This window comes from Larus michahellis, chromosome W, assembly GCF_964199755.1.
Source record: "Larus michahellis chromosome W, bLarMic1.1, whole genome shotgun sequence".
In the NCBI taxonomy this organism is placed as follows: domain Eukaryota; kingdom Metazoa; phylum Chordata; class Aves; order Charadriiformes; family Laridae; genus Larus; species Larus michahellis.
This window is the reverse complement of record NC_133929.1, coordinates 3,261,507-3,287,700: the sequence shown is the minus strand read 5'-3', so window position 1 is coordinate 3,287,700 and position 26,194 is coordinate 3,261,507. Positions and strand designations below refer to the sequence as shown.

At 45.5% G+C, this 26,194-nt stretch overlaps 1 protein-coding gene and 1 long non-coding RNA gene across 5 annotated transcripts in view; both read right to left on the bottom strand.

Moving 5' to 3' along the window:
* Window positions 1-9,882, bottom strand: part of LOC141735522 (zinc finger RNA-binding protein-like) — a 71,868-nt gene extending 61,986 nt beyond the window's left edge. For all 4 annotated transcript variants that reach the window (XR_012584765.1, XM_074568440.1, XM_074568441.1 and 1 more), the window contains exons 1-2: window positions 9,637-9,882; window positions 9,284-9,368 (exon numbers count right to left, since the gene is read on the bottom strand). Coding sequence is in view for 3 of the 4 variants with exons in the window: in XM_074568440.1 (XP_074424541.1) it covers window positions 9,284-9,368; window positions 9,637-9,673 (122 nt within the window). In the remaining variant the exon portion in view is untranslated. The remainder of the gene's footprint in view (window positions 1-9,283; window positions 9,369-9,636) is intronic.
* LOC141735557 (uncharacterized) overlaps window positions 1-26,194 on the bottom strand; it is a 176,587-nt gene that overhangs the window by 76,176 nt on the left and 74,217 nt on the right. The gene's annotated exons all lie outside the window — the stretch shown is intronic.

Genomic DNA, 26,194 nt, shown 5'->3' with positions numbered 1-26,194 from the left:
TACCATGGAGAGAGGTATCCAGGACCTGAGAGAATTAGCCGTGCGGGAGATGATTTATTATGACCTGGACAATGCACAGTTACCCACAGACCCTGATGAGGTGCAGTGCACAAGGCCCATGTGGCGGAAGTTTGTACGGAGCGCACCACCATCATATGCCAACTCACTGGCAGTAATGGAATGGAAAGGTGAAGAGGGACCAATGGTGGATGAGGTGCAAAGTCCTACACTTCGGTTAGGACAATCCTTATTATCTTTCATGAGACCCTACCTGGAGTACTGTGTCCAGTTCTGGAGCCCTCAGCACAAGAAGGACATAAACCTGTTGGAGCAGGTCCAGCGGAGGGCCACAAAGATGATCCGAGGGCTGGAGCGCCTCTCCTACAAAGACAGGCTGAAAGAGCTGGGGTATAAGGCTCTAGTGGACAGGGGTGCACAGTGCACCCTAATACCATCAAGCTATAGAGGGGCAGAACCCATCTGTATTGCTGGGGTGACAGGGGGATCCCAAGAGTTGACTGTACTGGAGGCGGAAGTGAGCCTAACTGGGAATGAGTGGCAAAAGCACCCCATTGTGACTGGCCCAGAGGCTCCATGCATCCTTGGCATAGGTTACCTCAGGAGAAGGCATTTTAAGGACCCAAAAGGGTACTGGTGGGCCTTTGGCATAGCTGCCTTGGAGACGGAGGAAGTTAAACAGTTGTCTACCTTGCCTGGTCTCTCAGAGGACTCTGCTGTTGTGGGGTTGTTGAGGGTCGAAGAACAACAGGTGCCGATTGCTACCACAACGGTGCATCAGCAGCAATATCGCACTAACCAAGACTCTCTGATTCCCATCCATGAGCTGATTCGTCAACTAGAGGTTCGAGGAGTGATCAGCAAGACTCGCTCACCCTTTAACAGTCCCATATGGCCGGTGCAAAAATCAAATGCAGAGTGGAGGCTAACTGTAGACTATCATGGCCTGAATGAAGTCACGCCACCACTGAGTGCTGCCGTGCCGGACATGCTAGAACTCCAGTACGAACTGGAGTCCAAGGCAGCCCAGTGGTATGCCACAGCTGATATAGCCAATGCATTCTTCTCAGTCCCTTTGGCAGCAGAGTGCAGGCCACAGTTTGCTTTCACCTGGAGGGGCGTCCAGTACACCTGGCATCGACTGCCCCAGGGGTGGAAACACAGCCCCACCATTTGCCATGGACTGGTCCAGACTGCACTGGAACAGGATGGAGCTCCAGAACATCTGCAGTACATTGATGACATCATTGTATGGGGCAACACAGCAGAAGAAGTTTTTGAGAAAGGGAGTAAAATAGTCTGAATCCTTCTGAAAGCTGGTTTTGCCATAAAACGAAGTAAGGTCAAGGGACCTGCACAGGAGATCCAGTTCTCAGGAATAAAATGGCAAGATGGACGCTGTCAGATCCCAATGGATGTGATCAACAAAATAGCAGCTATGTCTCCACCAACTAGTAAAAAGGAAACACAAGCCTTCTTAGGCATTGTGGGCTTTTGGAGGGTGCATATCCCAGATTACACTCTGATTGTGAGCCCTCTGTATCAAGTAACTCAGAAGAAGAACGACTTTAAATGGGGTCCTGAGCAATGACAAGCTTTTGAACAAATCAAACAGGAAATAGTCCATGCAGTGGCCCTGGGGCCAGTCCGGGCAGGACCAGATGTTAAAAATGTGCTCTACACCCCAGCCGGGGAGAACGGCCCTTCCTGGAGACTCTGGCAGAAAGCACCAGGGGAGACCCGAGGTCGACTCCTAGGGTTTGGGAGTCGGGGATGCAGAGGATCCGAAGCCCGCTACACTCCAACAGAAAAAGAGATGTTGGCAGCATATGAAGGGGTTCGAGCTGCTTCGGAAGTGGTTGGCACAGAAGCACAGCTCCTCTTAGCACCTCAACTGCCGGTGCTGGGCTGGATGGTCAAAGAAAGGGTCCCCATCACACATCATGCAACTGATGCTACATGGAGTAAGTGGACTGCGCTGATCACACAGCGAACTCGAATGGGAAACCCCAGTTGCCCAGGAATTCTGGAAGTGATCATGGACTGGCCAGAAGGCAAGGATTTCGGAATGTCACCAGAGGAGGAGGTGACACGTGCAGAAGAGGCCCCACCATATAATAAACTGCCAGAAAATGAGAAGAAATATGCCCTGTTCACTGATGGGTCCTGCCGCATTGTGGGAAAGCATGGAAAGTGGAAGGCTGCTGTGTGGAGTCCTACACAACAAGTTGCAGAAGCCAGTGAAGGACAAGGTGAATCGAGCCAGTTTGCAGAGGTGACAGCCATCCAGCTGGCTTTGGACATTGCCGAGCGAGAAAAAGGGCCAGTACTTGATCTCTACACTAACTCATGGAGGGTGGCAAATGCTCTGTGGGGGTGGCTACAGCAGTGGAAGCAGGGCAACTGGCAGCGCAGAGGCAAACCCATCTGGGCTGCCGAACTGTGGCAAGATATTGCTGCCCGGATAGAGAATCTGGTTGTGAAAGTACGCCACGTAGATGCCCGTGTACCAAAGAATCGGGCCACGGAGGAACATCAGAACAACCAGCAGGTGGATCGGGCTGCTAGGATTGGAGTGGCTCAGGTGGATCTGGACTGGCAACATAGGGGCGAACTATTCATAGCTCGGGGTGCCCATGACTCCTCAGGCCATCAAGGGAGAGATGCGACATATAGATGGGCTCGTGACCGAGGGGTGGACCTGACCATGGACACTATTGCACAGGTCATCCATGAATGTGAGACGTGCGCTGCAATCAAGCAAGCCAAACGGTTAAAGCCTCTCTGGTATGGAGGGCGATGGCTGAAATACAAATCTGGGGAGGCCTGGCAGATTGATTATATCACACGGCCACAAACCCGTCAGGGCAAGCGCCCTGTGCTCACAATGGTGGAAGCAACCGCCGGATGGCTGGAAACATACCCTGTGCCCCATGCCACTGCCCGGAACACTATCCTGGGCCTTGAAAAGCAAGTCCTGTGGCGACATGGTACCCCAGAGAGAATTGAGTCGGACAACGGGACTCATTTCCAAAACAGCCTCATAGACACCTGGGCCAAAGAGCATGGCATTGAGTGGGTGTATCACATCCCCTATCACGCACCAGCCTCTGGGAAGACAGAACGATACAATGGGGTGTTAAAAACTACACTGAGAGCAATGGGTGGTGGGACTTTAAAACACTGGGATGCACATTTAGCAAAGGCTGCCTGGCTAGTTAACACCAGGGGATCTAACAATCGGGCTGGCCCTGCCCAATCAAAACTTCCACGTACTGTAGAAGGGGATAAAGTCCCCGTAGTGCACATGAAGAATATGTCAGGGAAGACAGTCTGGGTCAGTCCTGCCTCAGGCAAAGGCAAACCCATCTGTGGGATTGCTTTTGCCCAAGGACCTGGGTGCACTTGGTGGGTGATGCGGAAGGAGGGGGATCTGATTTTGGGTTTGAATAGCCAATGAATCAATTTGTGTGTTGTTGATTGCTAAGTAACCCTGCCACTGTATGTCCTTGTTACTCTAATTGCTATCAGCTGTACTACAGTAAGACTCACCCAAATTAAGGACAGATGGACTTTGATGAAAAAATTGAGCAAAGCACAGTGGTGATGGGATCAGAACTGACCTCAGCAGCTGGTGCCCAGCAACTTCCTCAAGATCTACATCTTCAGCCCATGGACTGTGGGCATGAGCCACACCGGGTGCACCAGTCACAAGCTCCAAAAATACAGCATGCAACAAGGCCAGCACCACCCAGCATCTCACCTGCCCTGAGAGACTGTCCTGACAGATGGAGCCCAAAGCCATGGATTAAATGAACTCAACAGACACTTTGGAGGGATGGCCCATAGACTATGAGCATTGTATAGATGTGTGTGTCTGTATATATATATGTGTATGTATATATACACACATGACAGGGGAAAGTGATGGCAATTCATTGGAACCTGTAAGATCTGGGCATGACATTGATGGTATGGAATAAGGGGTGGATAATGTCCTGGTTCCAGCAGGGACAGAGGTATTCTATCCCATGTGAGCCATGCCCCCTCTGAGCTGGGGTGGGGGGAGGGAGTCATCTGGGGTCTGGTCTGTGAGCCCCAAGTCATCTGGGGTCTGGTCTGTGAGCAGCAATTCTATAATTGTGTGTGTGCATTCCTCTATCCATGTTGTTGTTTTCTTGTTCCCTTTGCTGTTCTGTTAAACTACCTTTGTCTCAACCCACGAATTTTGCCTTTTTTTCTTCCCGTATTGGGGAAGCCTGAGAGAGCAGCAAGTGGTTCTTTGTTGCTGTCTGAGGCCAAACCATGACAGACATGCACTGAAGACAAAAGTAAAGTTAATTAGAAGTACTAGCAAATGTGAAAAAACACTCTACCCCTAAACAATTCTCACTAGCCCACTTATCTATCCACAGGATTTCACCTTCCTTTCCTGTTTTGTACCACTCTCAAATATCCTGTAACATCACAGACCACACTTGAATGCCAAACTAGCTATAATTGCAGTAGTTCAGATCCATAACCTAAACTCACAGATGCTGTGATTGGCTCTGGACCCTAACTGCTACACTTGCCTTTATCTGTGAAGGCCCAAACCACAACAGTAATATTCCTGCTACTTGATAGCAATTGAAAGTTAACAAATCATTCCTAATTACCCAAGAATCTCCTATCTGTGACCTATCTCATTAGAGAAGGGACACAGTATGAACATTACTAAGATGAAACTCAGACACTCAAAGATTGTTTATCTTAACAGAAACCAAAATCTTAACACAAGACCACCACATTTGCACACTTCTCTGTCCAAGCATTTCTTAACATCCCTATCTCTCCTTCACCATCCCCACATTTCAGTCAGCCAACTTTAAAATAAAAGTATAACTATGTCTCTTCTCCAGTACTAAATCAAGAATGCCAGTTGTTTTTTTGAAAGACAAGACAATATTCAGTTGTTCATTTCAGACTGAATATACACACAGTGATTCAGATGGCCTACAGAACACACATGCATGCACACACACACAGAGTAGAGAGGACAAATATCACCAAATTCCAAATTTATTTCAGGCTCCTTAATAGATGGATTAATACAATTACTTAAATAAGTAACAGATGAGTTTTGCATTGCATGCAGGTTTATAAGCTTAGGCCCCAATACCGCCACTAGCAGAAAGTAGAAAGGTATTGCGATATTCAGAGACATTTCCATGATTTAATGCTTCTCTCATTAAGTTATGATGTTATTACTGGGTAGTACACACAAAGAATTTTGAGCAGGGCAGTGGGAAATTTTATGCAGTGACAACACTGAAAGGAACAAGAATGCTTCTAACTCATTATTTACAGGTTTAAAGGGCACTTAGCTCTTTTGCTGCCTTTGATTAAATATGAAACAAGTTAAGATTTCAAGTGTGCTTTATGAAAACTAGTATTTATGAGCTAATAAAACCAGACATCTATTCCCTTTCTTATCTAGTCAATTCAGGGAACTATACTGCTTACACTGTTACAACAGTAAATACATTGTCAACTCCTGCACACACTACTAATGAATTTCCCAAATCCAAGATCTAACATTTGAGCAGCTACCAATCTGGCCTTTATAACTGCTTCAAATATTAGTATTTAATGTTAAGACTATATTCCTTGGACAAATTTTAATTTATCCTTCATATGAAGGATGAGGGAGTATTTAAATGATCCAACATGGCTACATACAAACTGGAATCACAAGACAGCACGGTGATTTCTATGCCAATAGCTTCATTTTCTTTTAAACTGTTGATTTTAAGCAGCTATTTCCTTGAACCCAATAGTTCCAATACATTTTCCCTTCACTACTATTAATGCAAATTAGAATATTGTCATTTTGAGAAACTGGAATTCCAACAGGGTTTATACTGGTCTACAAGAAGTCTGGAATTAAATATGGAAAACCTTTACTACAAGCACCTTTCAAATATTTAGTATAGCAGATTTTTCTGCTTTGAAATTATTTATCAGAAACTATTTACTCTCCTCTTTCTGATGCAAAGTTGTTTTTGCTTTTTTCTTCTGCACATCTCCAGATGAAGATTTACATTTCATACTTTGAGATATTCCAAGAAAGGCTTGTATCCTAAAAAGAAGTGCACAGATTTTTTGCACTTAGCTGAAGTGCTGAAATCAACAGGATTCTACATATTATCATTAGGGAGCACTGACTGAGATTCCTTTAAAGTTGAAGCCTAAAGTTCTCCCAGTGCACCAGAATTTCTGACAGCCATTTTGTCAAGAGATAACAAAAAAAAAAAAAATGTATCTAATAATGTGATTATTATGAAAGTTTCTGTTACTTGCTATAAAAACTACAGCACCGGGACTTCTAAAACACATACCAAAAAATTAAGGTCTTCAGTTTCAAGTGTCTGATTTGCTCTCCTAAAACAACTTGCTATTTTGACCAACTTTTTTTAAAGTCTGTGGATTAGTTCTGTGGTCAGAATTCAATTTTTTTTTGTAGATTTAGGATACTCACCTATGTATTAACTGCGCAGATAAACATCCATTCGTATTCTCTATTATCCTAGTTTCTAATGACACAGGAATTTTGTTATTCTATAAACTGTTACTTTGAATACTGGTAACAGTCTTAGAGGACTTGTTGCAATATTAAATCTTTTATTATCTTCCCCTGCCACCACCATCTCTTTCTCAAATATACTGGGGTGGAATATACATTTTGTAGAACTCCATAAACAAGCTACTAAGGACCTGACAAACCTGCTTCATGAAGGTAAGCTCCCTTTTAGACATTTAAGCGACTCCTATGTTCTGCTCAAAATATTAAATTCATTCTTATTAAAGGACTGCTTAAACACTGATTGCTGTGTCTCTTCACTTTCAGATGTGGTAAATATACAAACCATTTATAGGATGCAGAGTCTTTTACTGATACATAAATGAAATAATATCTTGTGCTTGTGATAGCAAAAGAAAAAGCTTCTTTCAATCAGTTTTTCCATTTTCTCAAGAATACATTTAGGATTAACTGTAAAAACAGTTTTGAACTTGAACTTTATTCCAATTATATGTTTTTATATTCAAAAGGAAATTTCAAACGAGTTGTTCAGGTTCTTAAGTCTATAGACACCCTCAGCTCCACAATAAAAGGAGTAATTTAAAAAAATTAATCTCCACTTCAAAATTACAGATATATGGATCTCAGTTTATTATTCACTTAAAGATTGTTTATTTACTTACAAAAAAAAAATTCCTCTATGCTATTTAGGAACTCCTTCATACCCCATTGTTATGGTTTGAGAAACCCCATAACAATTTATTGTCGTTTAGACAATTATTCTATCACCCGATGACCCCTCCCCACCTGGGAAGGGGAATCGGGGAAAACAAGGAAACACGAGGGTTGAAATATAAATAGATTTAATAGGATAAGACCAAATAATTAACAATAATACTAAAGAACCAGTATTGATCCCAATACTAATAAGATATACAACAAGAATTATACTCAGCCAATTATACCAGCAGGAAGCTGTGCACTCCCAGCAGTGGACAGCAAATGTCGGACACTGTGAGTGCTACAGCTTCGGGAGGAAGGGAAGGCCTCAGGGGTCTGGCACCGGGGCAAAAAGTTCTCTGGACCGCCACCATCAAGGGAGAGAGAGACTATGCAGCAAACTTTCTAATTTATATCGAATGTGACATTCATGGTATGAAGTAATCCTGTTGGCCAGCCTGGGTCAAGTGCCCAGGCCTCGCTCCTCCTCATCCCTGCACCTGGCAAGGCTTGAAAACACCAAGACCTTGAATCCCACATAGCTTAGCTGGCTATAAAGTAAATATTTTCATGAATTCAGACACTAGAGCCTTCTAAAAGTGCAGTTTTCCCAAGCATTAGAAGAGAAGTTAGTCCTGTGTTGCTCAACCCAGTACACCCATGATGACCCAGTTTCAAATTTCACTCTAACTGTCAAGTAAAACATAAACATACTGTGAGCACCTAATCTTAAAAGAACAAGACGACAAACTAAGTTTAATCCACCCCTTTAACTATTATACATTGGAGTAAATGAAAATTAATGTAACATGTCCATTTCCAGGAAAGAATAGATAGGGAGTCATTCCAAGACCCCCCATAAAACTATATTCCTGAAACTGTCAGGTATGCAATTTTGATTAGCTAGTTAACAGTAGTATACATCTGCATTCATTTGTTAATAACCCCTAATATATTTACTTTATTCTTCTGCTTTTCCCATTAACCAAGACTTAGGAGTCAAGGAAGTTCTTTATTACAGATTTATGAAACAAATAATGTAGATTTAAATGTGGACTCCAATAAAAGCAAAAAAATGTGAAGATCTTCCTGATTGTATCTGTTTTTTGCCAAATCAAGTAATCTGATTTCAGAACAAGTGAGATAATAGGTGCTACCAATTACTAACACTCTGATACACAATTTGGATGCACAAAAAGTACAAAGATACAAAGCAGTATGTCTATACAAGGTGTACAGTTACAGACCCCTGAACTCCACTGTAAGACCTGCTCCTAGTCTTAGACATCTAAGTAGGAAGCCTTTTTAAAAGATGCCTGACCCCAAAAGTACCTTCTCTACTTTCTGAGTGACATTAATTATAACATTGCTTCAGTGGAATGAGACAGTCTTCTGCATTTTCTGGTGCTTCAGCTCTTCCCTTACTATCCAGTCTCCCATAGGTTGGGTTGATGTAATTTTAACCTATGTTAAAAAGGATTCCGTCCTCCCACACTGACATAGGGGGAGGCAAAAACTTGGGAAGCAAACCCCATCTTCCCTGAAGCTGAAGAAGGACCCGGGGCAGCGGACCATAACTCGCTGGTGTTGTTGAATGCAAGTGGCCATTTTAATTTAAGGGCCTCGGGACTTGATGCTGATGCTGATTCTCCTCCTCCGTGGTGCCCAGCTCCACCTCCCCACCCTCACACAACTGGGAATACGGGGAGGCCTTTACCAGGAAGATAAGAAAACACACCCACGGGCGGGACAGACAAACAGAAGGGTCCCAAGCACAACCATCCCGGAGGAGCGGGGTGCAGAAGAGGCCCCCACACGGTGCGGGGGATGGGAGGAGTCCCAAGAACTCACCCCCAAGGGGGCGGAGAGATCCCAGTCAGGGACACGGGACCGGAGGCGAAGAGGGGAAGGGTGGCTCCGGGCCCGGACAGCGGGAGGGGCAGGGTAGGGTAGGATAGGGTAGGGAGAGGTCGCGGCGGTTACCTATACTGGGCAGCAGCCCCGCTATGGGTGAAACCAAAGTAGTTGCCGGTGGCCATTTTGGCATCTTCTCCCAGCCGGCTGGGCACTGTGGCGACGATAACCAAGAGGCGGCGGCAGTCAGGGCCATGACAGGAGGCCCGGCAGGAGGAGGGAGGAGGAGGAGGCGGAGTGGGGGGGAGGGGAAGAGAAGGGGAGAGACAGAAAAAGCGCACGAGCGCCAGGTCAGACACGGCACCTCAGGATCCCCCTCCCCGTTCCCCCACCCTGCGCGCGGGCCGCATCCCCTCCCCCTCACCGCCGCCCCCCCCCCCCACGTGCAGGGACACACATAAACACCGAGCGCCGTTACTTACCATAGGTGAACGAAACTACCGGGCATATAGGAATCATGAGTCCAAACGGGCGGCAGCAGCAACAACAGCGGCGACTAAACTCTCACCCCCTCCTCCCCCCTCCTCACCGCCGCGCTCGCTCCCTTCCCCCACACACACCTACGGCAACAACGGCGGAGTGCAGCCGGGACGGAGCCGTGCGCACATACGAGCCGTGCGAGGGGCCGATGGGAGTTGTAGTCCGACCCATGATTACGTTCCCACCCCCCGGACGCAGAAGAATGCGCTTGGTGCTGCGGGAGCCGCCGCCACGCTTGAGGCGCGAATCCTCATGTGCGCATGCGCGGGATGTTCAAAGACTCCTGGGAGCTGTAGTCCATCTCCACAAGGCCCAGGCGCAAGGGAGAGCTGTTCTCAGAGTGCGCTACACGTACCGCCCGGCTGTCCCCTTCCTCCGTCCATTACGCCATGTTTTGCATCTACCGCACCTGTACCCGTGGTCTCATATTGCAAAGATAGGGTCGGTTTCTCATTCTTGCCTGCAAAGACACAACACACCACAGTAAGTAGTTCGAGTAACAGAAATCTAGGTGAAACAGGTCACCACCACACTTGCCACATACTGGTGTTTGTCCCCACACATGTACTGCACATGTCAGTATTTACCAGCTTTCCCACACAAGCACGTTGTCAGCTGTGTGAGAAATGCTCCTTATCCAATAACAACGGCTCAGGCAGTGAACGATACGAAGCACATTTTATTTGAACATTCTTGCAAGAGCAGGTGACCTAGCAAGTAGGCACACTTCCAGTTCTTGAAACACACCTTTTTATTCCCTAATCCCGGCCGAATTTTTCCCTCCCCTGTTTCCCATTGGTTGGGTACTCCAGGGTTCACAGTCTGTCCGAGGCGCCTAAAATTCTTCCCGCATGTCCTGCCTCTGTTTACTTCTCCTTATGCTACACCTAAAGGGATTATCTGACTAGTTTCTTTCTTTCCTTTTTGGTAAAAATTTGCTCAATGTCATTAGCCCTGGTTAAATGTTTGACTCCCCTTCTAGACACTAATCTGGTAGGAATCAGTTTGTCCTTCTGTCTGTGTGATAAGAGATGTTCTACAAGCCTTTGCTGGAGCCTCTTTGTCTTAGTCATTCCCTTATCGTGTCACCTCTGATGGAAACGGCTTTTCTCCTCTGCAAAAGCAATACCGGCCTTTCTTACAGCTGACAACTGACATATGCAACAGGTACCTAGTCAGCACTCTTGGAAGGCCACAGAGCTAGAAGGCAGACCTGCAGCTAGCACACATGTGCAGAGTTCACAGCAAGACCTAGGACTTGCCTAACCTTGCAACAAGTTTTAGATTCACCTGGGCCCTGGGTGGGGTGCACCACCACATATGAGAAGAGCAACATAGCTGTCATCCAGCTAAAGCCACATGCACATTGTCTGACTTGCCCCCAAGGCATCACAGCTATTGCACATCCACAAATAAATTGTGCAATAGTTCCCATGTGCTTATTGTACATGTGAGGTAAAGCCTCATCCATACAGGGCCCATTAATCTGAAGTTTCTAAAAACCAGCAGTCCATCAGACTGCTCCTAAGAACTGTTGGGCAGTATATTACAGTCAGTGTAGTAAGCACTCCCATTCAAAGTGACTGAATTTGCATATGTTTCCCATAACCCTGTGATGGAGAGAAGACGACTTCACTGAGAGGTTCAAATTAACAATTTATTTGGACTTCACTCACGGGTCCGATACGCCACTATTGCAAGTTCTCATGGATACAATGGAAGAATGCACCATTGCAATTTAAGGGGAAAAGAACAAAAACAATTCACAGAATACGCTATTACCGCCTAACAGCTGATCCCGAAAAGTAACAACACAAACCACCAGCGCGCTAGATATGAATACCTTAAACGAGTGCATGCTAGACATCATACGTATGTTATTAAATCACTTACCCTCTCTCTCGGGTAAGGCCACTCAATCCCGGGAAGTTACCTTGCACAGCATCCTGGACAAGGGAGAGGGGGGCAGAATCTCCTACAGGCCAGCTGTATCTTTGGAAGATTCCCCGTTTTTCTCCCCAAAACTTTGGACTTAAATATCCTTTTTTCCGGGACTGTGCTTGAATGGATTACACTATCTGGGATGGTTATCTCCGTGGTTTGATGGCCCCCCAGATAGCAATGTTTATTTTGTGATGTCTGGTCTCACACTCACTGAATAGTGGTGGGACTTGACTCAGGGCATTTTCTTTGTTAAAGGCACCATTCGGGTTTCAGTTCTGATTATAATGCAGTGTTGAGACCACCCCGGGCTGAGCCATTTCCACAGCTCCCCCCCTCCAGTTATCTCTGCATAGACAGGGATCAATAAGCTGAGCCATTTCCACAGCTCCCCCCCCCAGTTATCTCTGCATAGACAGGGATCAATAAGCGTCTGCCGAGGCGAGATGGAGCTGAGTCGAATGACAACCCCCTGCATCTCACCTCTTGTGTTCTGAAACGGGTTTAGCCAGGTGCTCCCATTCATTCCACCCGGTGACCTGAGTCACAGTTCCACCACAGACATCTCCTCTTCGGCCAATGTGTCTGTATAATTTTCATCTGAGTACTTAAGTAGATCCAGGTATTCCCCAGTTTCCAGGTGAACCCTTACCTGAGAGACAGATTTTACAATAATTCTCTTAACACAACTAATGGCAATGCATACTATAATAATGCAAATTATCATAACAATCAATGTTTGCAACAAGTTAGTTATCCATCCAGTAAATACCCATCCTATTTTACCAAAAATGTTTCCCAACCAAGTGTCCTTTATTTGCTCCTGTAGCTCATGTGTCGCTTCAGCTATCTTCATCTTCTGGAGGTTTTCCCAAAGAGGTAGTGACACATTAGGAATTGTAACACAGCATTCTTCTTGTTCATGGTTTGCTTTTAAGTATCCACACACTCCTTGTTCTTTGAGCAGTATCATATCTAGCACGAGTCGGTTTTGCAGTGCAACTTTTGAGATCGTTTGCACTTGGGTATTGAGGAATTCAAAATCATTATTACAAAAAGGCCTTACAATCACAGCCAGATACAATACCTATTAAAACTTAGATTTACAACAACAACAAAAAATTATCCTTATCAAAACAAACATACAAAGATCAGAAGAAAGGAAAAAGAGAAAAAAACCCAACCCAAACCAAAACAAAACAAAAACTTCTGGTCCACATTCAAGTTCTACACAGCTTGTCCATTCCATGCAAGTGCAGTTCATACTTCAGGTTGTAATAAGTAACTAAAGGTGATTTGCTGATCGAACAAGTTAAGCAAGAGGAACGAACCCATTGTGGCAGTCTTGAGAACTCCCTGTTTTACCAGAAGAGACATGTCCACAACGTTATCTTGCTACACCAACATGGGAACTCCTGTTTGACAAAAAGCTTAACCACAATGTTATCAGAATGTATTGTTTTGAGCTGATTCTGTGACCAACATTTTATCTAAACTACCTCAAGCAAGAAGCTACAGAGGGGCGTACCGAAGATGTCGAAACCCGACCTCCGTGAAGATAAAAAGAGCTGCTCAGCTTGCTTGAATTTGCGAGCCTTTGGTGGAGCTGCGACTCCCCGGCCGCCCAGCGCTGCTTTTGCCTTCCTACCTCAATAAATATTTATTGAATCTATTTCGGACTTGATTTATTTTAAATTCAACTATAACAAATTTGGTGCCGTGACTCGGATCCAGACAGCCGACTCGGAATTCAACTCTGGGAGGGCGCCCCATCTTCGGATGGTCCCGGAGGAGATTCCGACTTAGCTCAGCTGGATTTTCCGAACTGAGATAGGAAAGCAAAAAGAAAAGAGAAAGGAGATACTGCAGTTCCCCGTAATTTTTGTGCACAAAGATCCGGACGAAGACTCGGGAGTGAGTAAGTATATTGCGGTTCCGTTCGGTCGGGGATTGGGTACCCGGGTGCGAGTGACTGAGACGTCCACTGGGCTTAGTAGCCCACCAGACGAAGTGAGTGTGGACCTCCTAACAGTGCGGTTCCCATTGTCCGCGAGGGCGTGGGCCACGAACGGAGGGAAGTGAGTGAATTTTGAGTGAAAGAAGGCACTTTCGGAAGATGGGACAGAAGAAAAGTAGGACTTCTGGTTCCATGCAGGAGATACGGGGTGGGGGTGGGCTCCCCGATATACCCCAAGGTAGCCCGTTAGGCCTAATGATTAGATATTGGGATAGTTCCCCTTCTCGAAAAGGGAAATCCAAGGAGAAATTGGTCTATTATTGTATGGAGGTATGGGGAAGAAAACAGATAAGAAAAGATTTATATTGGCCAATTCATGGATCCTTAGAGGATTGGATATGCCAACAATTAAACATATATGTTAACAACAAACGACCATTTAATAAGGAGGAGAGTGAATACGCCTTTTTATGGATCCTGGGCACGGCTCAGGCCGCTAATTTGTTTCCATTAAAAGAAAAGAAAAATGATAAAAAGAAAAGGTGGGATGTAGACGAACCTCCAGCGTCTCCCCCACCCTATGTCCCCCCTCCGCAAGGTCCTGAGCAAGATCTCCCTCCAACAGCCCCCACAGAACCTGGGGAAGAGGCTCCTCCTTCTAATCGAAGAATAACTAGAAGTCAAACTAGAGAAAGGAGGGAGGAAAACTTGTTGTATCCCTTAAGGGAGACTGCTATGGGGGGACCACAACCCGGAGTTGGATTTGTATCTGTACCCCTCAGCTCCGGGGATGTGAGGGAATTTAAGAAAGAAATGGGACACTTGTTAGAGGACCCATTAGGGGTAGCAGAACGTTTTGATCAATTCCTCGGGCCTAACATTTATACTTGGGACGAGATGGAATCTATTTTAACGATCTTGTTCACAAACGAAGAACGAGGAATGATCAGAATGGCAGGCATGAGGCATTGGGATCAGAGGCATCAGCATGGTCCCGCCGGAGATGTAAAATGGCCCTTACAGCGGCCCAATTGGGACAATCAAGACCCCGCACATAGAAATAACATGATTGATCTCCGGGATATAATAATTCAGGGGATTAGAGATTCTGTACCCAGAGGGCAAAATATTAATAAGGCCTTTAATGAACAACAAAAGAAAGATGAAACCCCCACCGAATGGCTGGAAAGATTGAGAAAAAGTTTACAGCTATATTCCGGGTTAGACCCCGATAGCCAAGTGGGTCAAGCCCTGCTGAAAACTCAATTTGTAGCTAAATCTTGGACAGATATAAGGAAAAAGTTAGAGAAAGTAGAAGACTGGCAGGGAAGGGGGTTAGATGAATTATTACGAGAAGCTCAGAAGGTGAATGTGAGAAGGGAGGAAGAAAATCAGAAGAAACAAGCCAGAATCCTGATGGCAGCTGTAAGGGAAGGACAAAATCAGGGCAGGAGAGGAGAAAGTCCCCGGAAGGGCCCAGTAGAACCGAGAAGAAGATTTAGTTCGCAGGACATAGAATGTTTTTATTGTCGCAAGAAGGGACATCTACAGAGAAATTGTCGGAAAAGAAGGCAGGATGAGGAGATTTTTAAGGAAGATTAGGGGGGTCAGGGGCTCTATTTGCTGGGGACCCCTAAGGTTACCGAGCCCTTGATAAAATTGAAATTGGGTCCTCAGCACGAAGTGTTCGAGTTCCTTGTGGACTCGGGTGCCGAAAGATCAACAGTCCAAAAGTTACCATCTGGATGTGTTGAATCAAAGGATAAACTCCAAGTAGTTGGTGCAAAGGGGGAACCTTTTAAGGTGCCCCTGATAAGGAATGTAACAATAGAAGCCCCAAATAAATATGGAGTGGGAACATTTTTATTGGTCCCAGAAGCTGAGTATAACCTCTTGGGACGAGACCTGATGGTGGAATTAGGAATCAATTTGGAAGTAGAGCAAGAGAAATTAAAAGTAAGATTATGCTTATTAACTGCAGAAGATGAAGCCAAGATTAATCCAGAAACTTGGTATAGCCCAGGGTCGGTGGGAAAATTAAATATCAAACCGATCACGGTCTCCATAAAAGACCCAGACCAGCCAATTAGGATAAAACAGTATCCCATCTCTAGGGAGGGGAGAGAAGGGTTGCAGCCAGTAATTGAGAGACTTTTGGCCCAAGGGCTTTTGGAACCCTGTATGTCTCCCCACAATACTCCCATATTGCCCGTAAAGAAGCCGGATGGGTCCTATCGTTTAGTACAAGATCTGAGAGCCGTAAATGAACGAACCATTACCCGGTTCCCTGTGGTGGCTGACCCGCACACTATACTTAATCAGTTAAGTCCAGATTATAAATGGTATAGTGTTATAGATTTAAAAGATGCTTTTTGGGCTTGTCCCTTAGAAGGAAAATGTAGGGACTATTTTGCTTTCGAGTGGGAGAACCCCAAGACCCATAGAAAACAACAATTACGGTGGACCGTTTTGCCCCAGGGATTTACAGAGTCTCCAAACTTGTTTGGACAAGCTCTGGAACAGTTACTGGAATCTTATGAATTAAGTCAGGGACTAATTCTAATACAATACGTGGAGGATTTATTGATCGCTGGAAGAACTCAAGAAGAAGTCAGAAATGAGAGCATCAAATTATTGAACTTCTTAGGCCTCAAGGGATTAAAGGTTTCTAAGTCCAAATTACAGTTTACTGAAGAAGAGGTAAAATATTTGGGGCATTGGCTCATAAAGGGACACAAGAAATTAGATCCCGAAAGAGTAAAAGGAATTTTGTCTCTAACAGCGCCCACTAATAAAAGACAGATAAGACAGTTATTGGGATTATTAGGGTATTGTCGACAGTGGATAGAAAATTACAGCAGTAAAGTAAAATTCTTGTACGAAAAATTAACTAAAAACGGGTTGGTAAAATGGTCCCCTGAAGATGAGAATCGTTGGGAAAATATAAAAAGAGATCTGGTAGAAGCACCTGTCCTCAGTTTACCCGATATCCGTAAACCCTTTCAACTCTTTATCAATGTAGATAACGGGACAGCTTATGGGGTTCTGGCCCAAGGATGGGCAGGGCAGAGAAAGCCTGTAGGATATTATTCTAAAATACTGGGTCCTGTAAGCCGCGGGTGGCCCACCTGCTTGCAAGCAATAGTGGCCACTGCATTAGTAGTGGAAGAAGTTGGAAAAGTCACCTTGGGAGGTGAACTAAAAGTATACACCCCCCATAACATTCGAGGAGTATTGCAACAATGGGCTGATAAGTGGCTTACAGATAGTCGACTGCTAAAATATGAGGGAATTTTAATTAACTCCCCTCGACTAGAAATGGAAACCACTTCTATTCAGAATCCTGCCCAATTTTTATACGGAGAACCTAAAGAAGATTTGGCACATGACTGCCTCCAACTAATAAATTTGCAGACTAAAATAAGGGAGGACTTAGAAGACAATGAATTAGATGAAGGAGAAAAATTATTTGTGGACGGCTCCTCACGAGTGGTTGAAGGACAACGGAAATCAGGTTATGCTATTGTGGATGGGTATACTTTTAAGATAAGAGAATCAGGACCATTAAGTAAAGCCTGGTCCGCACAAGCGTGTGAGTTATATGCTATGCTAAGGGCATTAAAGCTCTTAGAAAATAAAGTTGGAACTATTTATACAGATTCAAAGTATACCTTTGGGGTGGTACATACTTTTGGAAACATTTGGGAAGAGAGAGGCTTAATTAACACCCAGGGAAAAGGATTAGTCCATGAAAAGCTAATCTTAGAAGTTTTAAAGGCATTAAGAGGTCCACTAAAGATAGCCATAGTCCATGTAAAAGGACACCAGAAGGGACTAACCCATACTGTAAGAGGAAACAATCTAGCCGACGCGGAGGCAAAACGGGCTGCATTATTAATGGTTCAGACCTTGAGAGAGGAACCTGAAAGGCTAAAATTAGATAAAACTTTCACTCTCCAAGAATTGGATAAGCTACAACAAATTGGAGCAAAAAGAGATGGCGATAAATGGCTGCTACCAGACGGCAGGGAAATTCTTCCAAAAGGATTAGCTCGGGGAATACTGAATAAATTACACCATAAAACTCATTGGGGAATTCAAGCTTTAGTGGATCAGTTTGAGACAAACTATGCCTGTGTCGGAATATACGGTCTAGCTAAAAGGATTTTAGAGGGATGTTTAACCTGTCACAAAGTGAATAAACGACAACTTAGGGAAAAGGTTCAAGGAGGTCGTGAATTGGCTAAAAGACCCTTTGAGAAAATACAGGTGGATTTTACCGAATTGCCAAAGGTGGGGAGATATCAGTATTTATTGGTCTTGGTTGATCACCTTACGCACTTTGTAGAAGCCTTTCCGGTGGTAAGAGCTACTGCAAAGACAGTTATTAAGATTCTTTTGGAAGAAATTATTCCAAGATATGGGACTGTTGTGGTAATTGACTCAGACCGAGGTCCACATTTCACATCCAAAGTAATTAAAGAGACAACTGAATTGTTTGGTACAAAATGGGAATACCATACTCCCTGGCACCCACAGAGTTCTGGGAAAGTAGAAAGAATGAATGGGGAGATAAAGAAACACCTAACCAAACTTATGGTGGAAACAAAAATGAATTGGGTTAAATGTTTACCATTGGCTTTGCTTTACATTAGAACTCAGCCAAGAACAGATACTGGTATATCCCCCTTTGAAATGTTGTATGGAATGCCTTATGACTTTGGGTTATTCGTGGAACACCCAAAAGTCGAGGATAAACTTTGAACAGAATATATTTTAGAACTTACAAAAAGAAGACAGGAACTAAGAAAGAAGGGCTTGGTAGTACAAAGACCTCCCTTGGACATTTCCATACACCGAATCCAGCCCGGAGACCAGGTACTAATCAAAACCTGGAAAGAAACCTCCCTAACACCCCGTTGGGAAGGACCCTTTGTTGTTTTACTTACCACAGATACGGCTGTACGGACAGCAGAAAAAGGATGGACTCACGCTAGTAGGATTAAGGGACCTATCTTCCCAGAGAAGTGGACTGTGACGTCGGAACCAGGAGATCTTCGAGTAAAGATAAGGAAAAGCGAGACCGGTAAATGAACCACTCCAGAAGGGACGCAAGAGATAGTTTATATCGATGGTTCCAAATACCACCAGGAAATACTCTACGAAAAGTATATTTTGCACCTTGGAGTGAAGAAAGGATACCGGACCAAACAGGGGGGGGTGGATTATACAAACTAACAGGAACTCCCCAGGTTTTTCCATTTTGTTGCGAAACAGAGACGGAGATACCCGAATCACCCAGAATAGGAGATCTCTGGGGAATACCCTGCTTAAAACACCCTACTTCCGGACATTTATGTTGGGTTGTTTGCCGATGTCTAAATTGTAATAGAGATTGGTCCTGTGTTTCATTTAAGAGACAACCCTACTGTATGAAATGTCGCAATGATTTGATACGTGCCAGGGGACCAGAGGATCCAGTGGAAATTCGTAAATTATTTTGTGGATGGGAACTGTCAGTACCTGAACTTTGGGAAGTATATGAAACAGACTGGTATAGAGTTTTAAGACAGTGTGCTATAAGATTCGCCTGGAAACGGGCACAACAACCACATAGGTGGAAATAGATTTGAGAGATAACTAACTCTTTAGACCTTGGAAATTATTGACAGGATAACAGCAAAATTCCCCTGAAGACTATCTGCTGCTGCCGCCGAGAAGATCTTGATATCCCGTTGCTCTCTGCAAAGGAGTAGACGAGGAAGGCAGAGAGGTACTAAACAGTGGGGAAATGAAAGCTGGTATCCTATTAATGGTATTGATTACCATGACTTTAGAAAATGAACATCAACCCTTCAATTGGACCTTGGGTCGATGGGAAGATTCAATGGAAGTTCGGTATAATGTGACAGCCGGACCCCCAGAATTCCAAGTTAAATTGGAAGATTTAGTCTTTTATGAACTAGACCCACCTGGCCGACGAGAAAGAGCAATAAAACCTTTTTATCTCTGCCCCAGTTCGAATCCAGGGAAAAGCTATTGCAATTTCCCTAATCACTATTACTGTGCATATTGGGGATGTGAAACCATAGCTTCAAACTGGGACGTAGCCATTAAAGATAGATTTTTAACTATAACATGGGGACCCAGAGGATGCAACCCGCCAGCTCCTAGCTGGGATGGACACATAGAGGGCTCCCACCTTGGCAACTGTAAGCATGTTATACTAGAAATCCTGCAGCCTAATGACCACGGATGGTTATTGGGACGAACCTGGGGAATGCGATATTGGGAATCTGGAACTGATAGAGGAGGACTAATATTCATTCAAAAACGGGAAGTTAAAATGCCACAAGCAGTAGGGCCCAATCGAGTCATCACAAAGCAAAAAGGGAAAAAGAAGAAGCCAAAGGTAGGAAACTCCACAGTCTCAGTCACCCCAGGGACATACCTAACCTCTACAAATAAAGTGGAGAAAATACCCAAAGACAATGAACCCTTACGGGCTGTAATGCAGGCAGCCTATCAAGCTTTAAATACAACAAATCCAAATTTTACCATTTCCTGTTGGTTATGTTATGACATAAAGCCCCCTTTTTATGAGGGGATAGCTGTGTCATCTCCTTTTAATACCTCTACCGAGGACAATCCCTCCAGATGTAATTGGAAGGAACGGAAGGCGGGGATTACTCTCCAACAGGTCAGAGGGAGTGGTTGGTGTATAGGGAAGGTAACGAACGAGAGAAGAACTCTATGTACCAACCAGACTCAAAACTTTACATCTAATACTAAATGGGTTCTGCCCAGTCCTGGGGCATGGTGGGTCTGCTCCATAACCGGATTAACACCGTGTTTGTCCACTGCTGTTCTCAAGAAAAGTATCTCAGAATTTTGTGTACAGGTTACTGTGGTACCTAGAATCCTCTTACATGGGGAAGAAACTATGTATTTACACTGGAGCAATTTAGGACATAAAATCAACAAACGAGAGCCAATATCTACAATTACTATAGCTACTCTACTTGGTTTAGGGGTCGCTGGGACCGCCACTGGCATAACCTCCTTGGTGCAACAACAGCAGAGTCTAACATCTCTAAGAGCTGCAGTAGACGAAGATTTGGCCCGAATAGAAAAATCTATTTCCTATTTAGAGAAATCATTGACCTCATTGTCGGAAGTAGTTTTACAGAATCGAAGAGGATTGGACCTTTTGTTCTTGCAAAACGGAGGATTATGTGCTGCCCTAGGTGAAGAATGTTGCTTTTATGCTGACCATACAGGGGTAGTAAGAGATTCGTTAGCTAAACTGAGAGAGGGATTAGAGAAAAGAAAACGAGAGCGAGAGGCTCAGTCCTCCTGGTATGAATCTTGGTTTAATCAGTCACCATGGCTGAGTACCTTAATTTCTACTTTGGCGGGACCCCTCATGATGTTGCTATTGGCTCTGACTCTTGGACCCTGTGTCATTAACAAATTTGTAACCTTTGTTGAAAGCAGGTTAGAAAAAGTGCAGCTAATGGTGATGAAGCAATCAGGACTGGAAATGAAACTTATACCGAACGAAAATCCTGAATTAGAAGCAGCTTGTGAGGTATTGTCTAGGTTTGATCAGCAAATCACTTATAAATAAAAGAAGGGGGGGATTGTAATAAGTAACTAAAGGTGATTTGCTGATCGAACAAGTTAAGCAAGAGGAATGAACCCATTGTGGCAGTCTTGAGAACTCCCTGTTTTACCAGAAGAGACATGTCCACAACGTTATCTTGCTACACCAACATGGGAACTCCTGTTTGACAAAAAGCTTAACCACAATGTTATCAGAATGTATTGTTTTGAGCTGATTCTGTGACCAACATTTTATCTAAACTACCTCAAGCAAGAAGCTACGGAGGGGCGTACCGAAGATGTCGAAACCCGACCTCCGTGAAGATAAAAAGAGCTGCTCAGCTTGCTTGAATTTGCGAGCCTTTGGTGGAGCTGCGACTCCCCGGCCGCCCAGCGCTGCTTTTGCCTTCCTACCTCAATAAATATTTATTGAATCTATTTCGGACTTGATTTATTTTAAATTCAACTATAACAAGGTCAATACATCTTAGGTCTCCACCCCGTCGTACTCCTTATTCCTCCTTTTGTTGGGGCACACCTGCAAGCAAAATGGAAAAGTGCTGCTCAACTGTATATATGATCGGCAATGAGTCAGTTAGAAAGTTGGTATAATCCACCTACTACTTATTCGATGTATGCGGTCAGAGTTATCTTTTGCTTCCCATGCATATGGTCCCCTTGGATTAGTCAATGTCAGGGGCACAACTCCAATATGAGGTAATTTGACCATTACTGGTTGGCCAGAATGCAATTGTATGGGGGACTTGCCAAATCTATGTGGTTTCTTGGATATCATTTCTCCAGTAGGACAAAATGCTTTTATCTTTGCATTTCCATTTTCACCCCATCTGTTATTAACAGTATATACTGCTTCAGATAATCTCAAGTTCCAATTTGATGCATGGACCTTTGCGAATCTTTTAATTAATCCATTGATCCGTTCTACCATTCCATTTGCCTGGGAGTAATAAGGGATATGGAAGACCCAGTCAATACCTTCCCCTTTTGCCCATTCCTGGATGATGGTTGCTGTGAAGTGTGAACCATTATCACTTTGGATGGCAGAAGGCATAGGTAAAATACTAAGCCATTCCTTTAGCACTCGAACCATCCATTCTCCAGAAGCTGTTGTGGTAGCAGTGGCTTGGGTCAATCCTGACACCACCTCTACACCTACAAGGATATATCTATATTGATTGGACGCTTTAAGTGGCCCAATATAATCAATTTGCCAAGTTTGCCAGAGTGTTTTCCCTGCCCTGATATGTAAAGGCAGGACTTGATTTGGATGATTCATTTTTAATCGCAGGCGACACTGTGGACAGTGTGTTATTGTCCTTTCACAGCTGGCCAGTGTAGCTGGCCACCCTCTGGCTTGGCATTCCTTATACAGATCAGCCTTCCCAGTGTGGCCACGCCTTTCATGTAGCCATTCCCTTAACCTTACCCACTCCTGTGCATCCAGACTCTCATCCACTTCTAATGTATGTATGTGGGTGAGGCAGTCAACTTTATTATTCCAGTGGGCAACCTCAGTTATAGCCTTATCATGCGCCTTTACCCAGCCTATTCGTAGTGTCTTTTCCTTTCCCACTTCCAATAACTGCTTCCCGTCCTCTGTTCTCCACACTGGCACCCGATTGACTTGCCAATCATTAGTTTCCCAATGTCCTATCCATTCTGTTGCCCCTTTGAACACTGCATAGGAGTTGGTATATATAGTTTGAGCTCCATGTTTCGCAGCTAACAATACAGCCTGTAGCTCCCCTACTTGGGCACTACCTTCTCCTTTCTCAAACTCAGTTCTTCCTGTTTTTATCTCTAGAGCTACTGCTGTATATTGCCAGATCCGGGCTTTGCGAGCTGCAAAAGCATCTGTAAACCATACGCCTGTTTGGTCTGATTCGGCTGTAAAAGGGGGTGCTTCTAAAATAGGTGATGGTCTGTTAGGTTTGACTAACATAGAAAGGTCTGCATTAACATCCTTTTGTAATTTAGATGTTTTTACTGGTCCTTTGACGGAGAGACATGCAGCTGTCCAGGCGACGAGCTGCATAGAATGTCTGTCACTCTGGCAGGAGGACAGCAAAGACAGTGCCTGTGTGTGCTGCGACCAGGTAAATGATCTGCTCAGCCTGGTGGCTGAGCTTAAGGAGGAAGTGGAAAGACTGAGGAGCATTTGGGAGTGTGAAAGGGAGATTGATTGGTGGAGCCACACCCTACCATCCTTAGGGAAAAAGCAGCAGGAGGAGGCTCCACGAGAGGTAGAGGATCCCCTGCCCTCTTGTCACCAGGCAGAAGGAGGGGAACTGGGAGAGGATGGGTGGAAATGGAAGCAGGTACCTGCTCGGGGCAGCAGGAGAGCCCCCTCCAGACCCCCCCATGCCTCCCCAGGTGCCCGTACAGAACAGATATGGGCCTCTGGAGATAGATGAGGAGGGAACTAAGGATGCTGATAAAGCCCCATCCAGGGAGTCGCCAAAGCAGCCAGCTCCACGCATTAAGACTGCTTCTGTGAAGAGCAGGAGGAGGGCAATAGTCATAGGGGGGCCCATTCTGAGGGGAACTGAGGGTCCCATATGCAGGCCGGACCCTTCCCACAGGGAGGTCTGCTGCCTCCCTGGGGCCCGTGTTAGGGATATAGCCAGGAAGCTTCCTGGCCTGATATGGCCCTCAGATTACTACCCTCTTTTGATCTTACAGGCAGACAGTGAGGAGCTGGAGAGCAGAAGTCTGAGGGCAATGAAAGAAAGACTTCAGGGCCTTGGGACGGCTTGTCAAGGGTTCGGGAGCACAAATTGTGTTCTCCTCTGCCCTTCCAGCTTTGGGGACTGACGAATGGGTGAACAAGAAAATCGTACGGATCAACACCTGGCTCCGAAACTGGTGCTACGAGCAGGGCTTTGGGTTCTGTGATCATAGTTTGATGCGCAGGACAGTGGGCCTGCTCGCTAAGAATGGGAAAACCCTGTCCCAAAAGGGGAAAAGGTACTAGGCCAAGAGTTAGCAAGGCTCATGGACAGGGCTTTAAACTAGTATCGAAGGGGGAAGGGGGTAAAACCAGGCCCACTAGTAACGAGCCTAGGGATAAAGGGCCAAGGATGGGGGTGAAACTGGTGGCCCAGCTCAAGTGCATCTACACGAATGCACGTAGCATGGGCAACAAACGGGATGAGCTGGAAGCCATTGTGCAGCAGGACAGCTATGATGTAGTGGCCATCATGGAAACGTGGTGGGATGACTGTCACGACTGGAATGCTGCGATGAATGGCTATAAGCTCTTCAGAAGGGACAGGCAAGGAAGGAGAGGCGGGGGTGTGGCTCTGTACATTAGGGAATGTTTTGATTGTATGGAGTGATTCCAGTGATGATAAAGTCGAGTGTTTGTGGGTAAGGATGAAGGGGAAGGCAAATAAGGGAGATCTTGTGCTGGGAGTATGCTAGAGACCACCCGGCCAGGATGAGGACACAGATGAAGTATTCTATAAGCGGCTGGCTGAAGTCTCGCAGTTGCCAGCTCTTGTTCTGCTTGGGGACTTCAACCTGCCGGGTATCTGCTGGAAATACAACACAGCAGAGAGCAGGCAGGCTACGAGGTTCCTCGAGTGCATGGAAGAGAACTTCCTGACACAACTGGTAGGGGAGCCTACCAGGGGAGGTGCCTCGCTAGACCTACTGGTCACAAACAGAGAAGGACTAGTGGGAGATGTGGTGGTCGGAGGTCGTCTTGGGTTTAGTGATCATGAAATGGTCAAGTTTTCAATTGGCAGCGATGTAAGGAGGGGGGTTAGCAAAACCTCCACCTTGGTCTTCCGGAGGGCGGACTTTGGCTTGTTCAGGACACTGGTTGAGAGAGTCCCTTGGGAGACAGTCCTGAAGGGCAAAGGGGTCCAGGAAGGCTGGACGCCCTTCAAGAAGGAAACCTTAAAGGCCCAGGAGCAGGCTGTCCCCAAGTGTCGCAAGTCTAAAGGGCGGGGAAAATGGCCAGCCTGGATGAATAAGGAACTTCTGATGGGACTTAGGAATAAAAGGAGGGTTTACCACCTTTGGAAGAAGGGACAGGCAACTCAGGGGGAGTACAGAGATCTCGTTAGGTTATTCAGAGAGAAAATTAGGAAGGCAAAAGCCCAGCTGGAGCTCAACTTGGCCACTAACATTAAGGACAACAAAAAAAGCTTTTATAAATACATCAACAGAAAGAGAGCCAGGGGGAATCTCCATCCCTTACTGGATGCGGGGGGGAAAGTTGCAACCAAGGACGAGGAGAAGGCTGAGATACTGAATGCCTTCTTTGCCTCCATCTTCAATAGTCAGACCAGCTGTCCCCAGGGGGTTCAGCCTCCGGAGCTGGAAGATAGGGATGGAGAGCAGAACAACCCACCCATAATCCAGGAGGAAGAAGTCAATGATCTGCTTCTGCACCTAGACACACATAAGTCGATGGGGCCGGATGGGATTCACCCAAGAGTACTCAGGGAGCTGGCGGGAGAGCTCACCAAGCCCCTCTCCATCATTTATCAACAGTCTTGGTCAACAGGGGAGGTACCAGATGACTGGAGGGTGGCTAATGTGATGCCCATCTACAAGAAGGGTCGGAAGGAGGATCCGGGGAACTAGAGGCCTGTCAGCCTGACCTCGGTACCAGGGAAGATCATGGAGAGGATCATCTCGAGTGAGCTCTCACGGCAAGTGCAGGGCAGCCAAGGGATCAGGGCCAGCCAGCGCGGGTTTAGGAAAGGGAGGTCCTGCTTAACCAACCTGATCTCTTCCTATGACCATGTGACCCGCCTTCTGGACGCAGGGAAGGCTGTGGACGTTGTCTATCTGGACTTTGGTAAGGCCTTTGACACCGTCCCCCACAGCATTCTCCTGGAGAAGCTGGCGAATCATGGCACAGACAAGCGTACTCTTCGCTGGGCTAAAAACTGGCTGGATGGCCATGTCCAGAGAGTTGGGATTAATGGGGTGAAATCCTCTTGGCGGCTGGTCACCAGTGG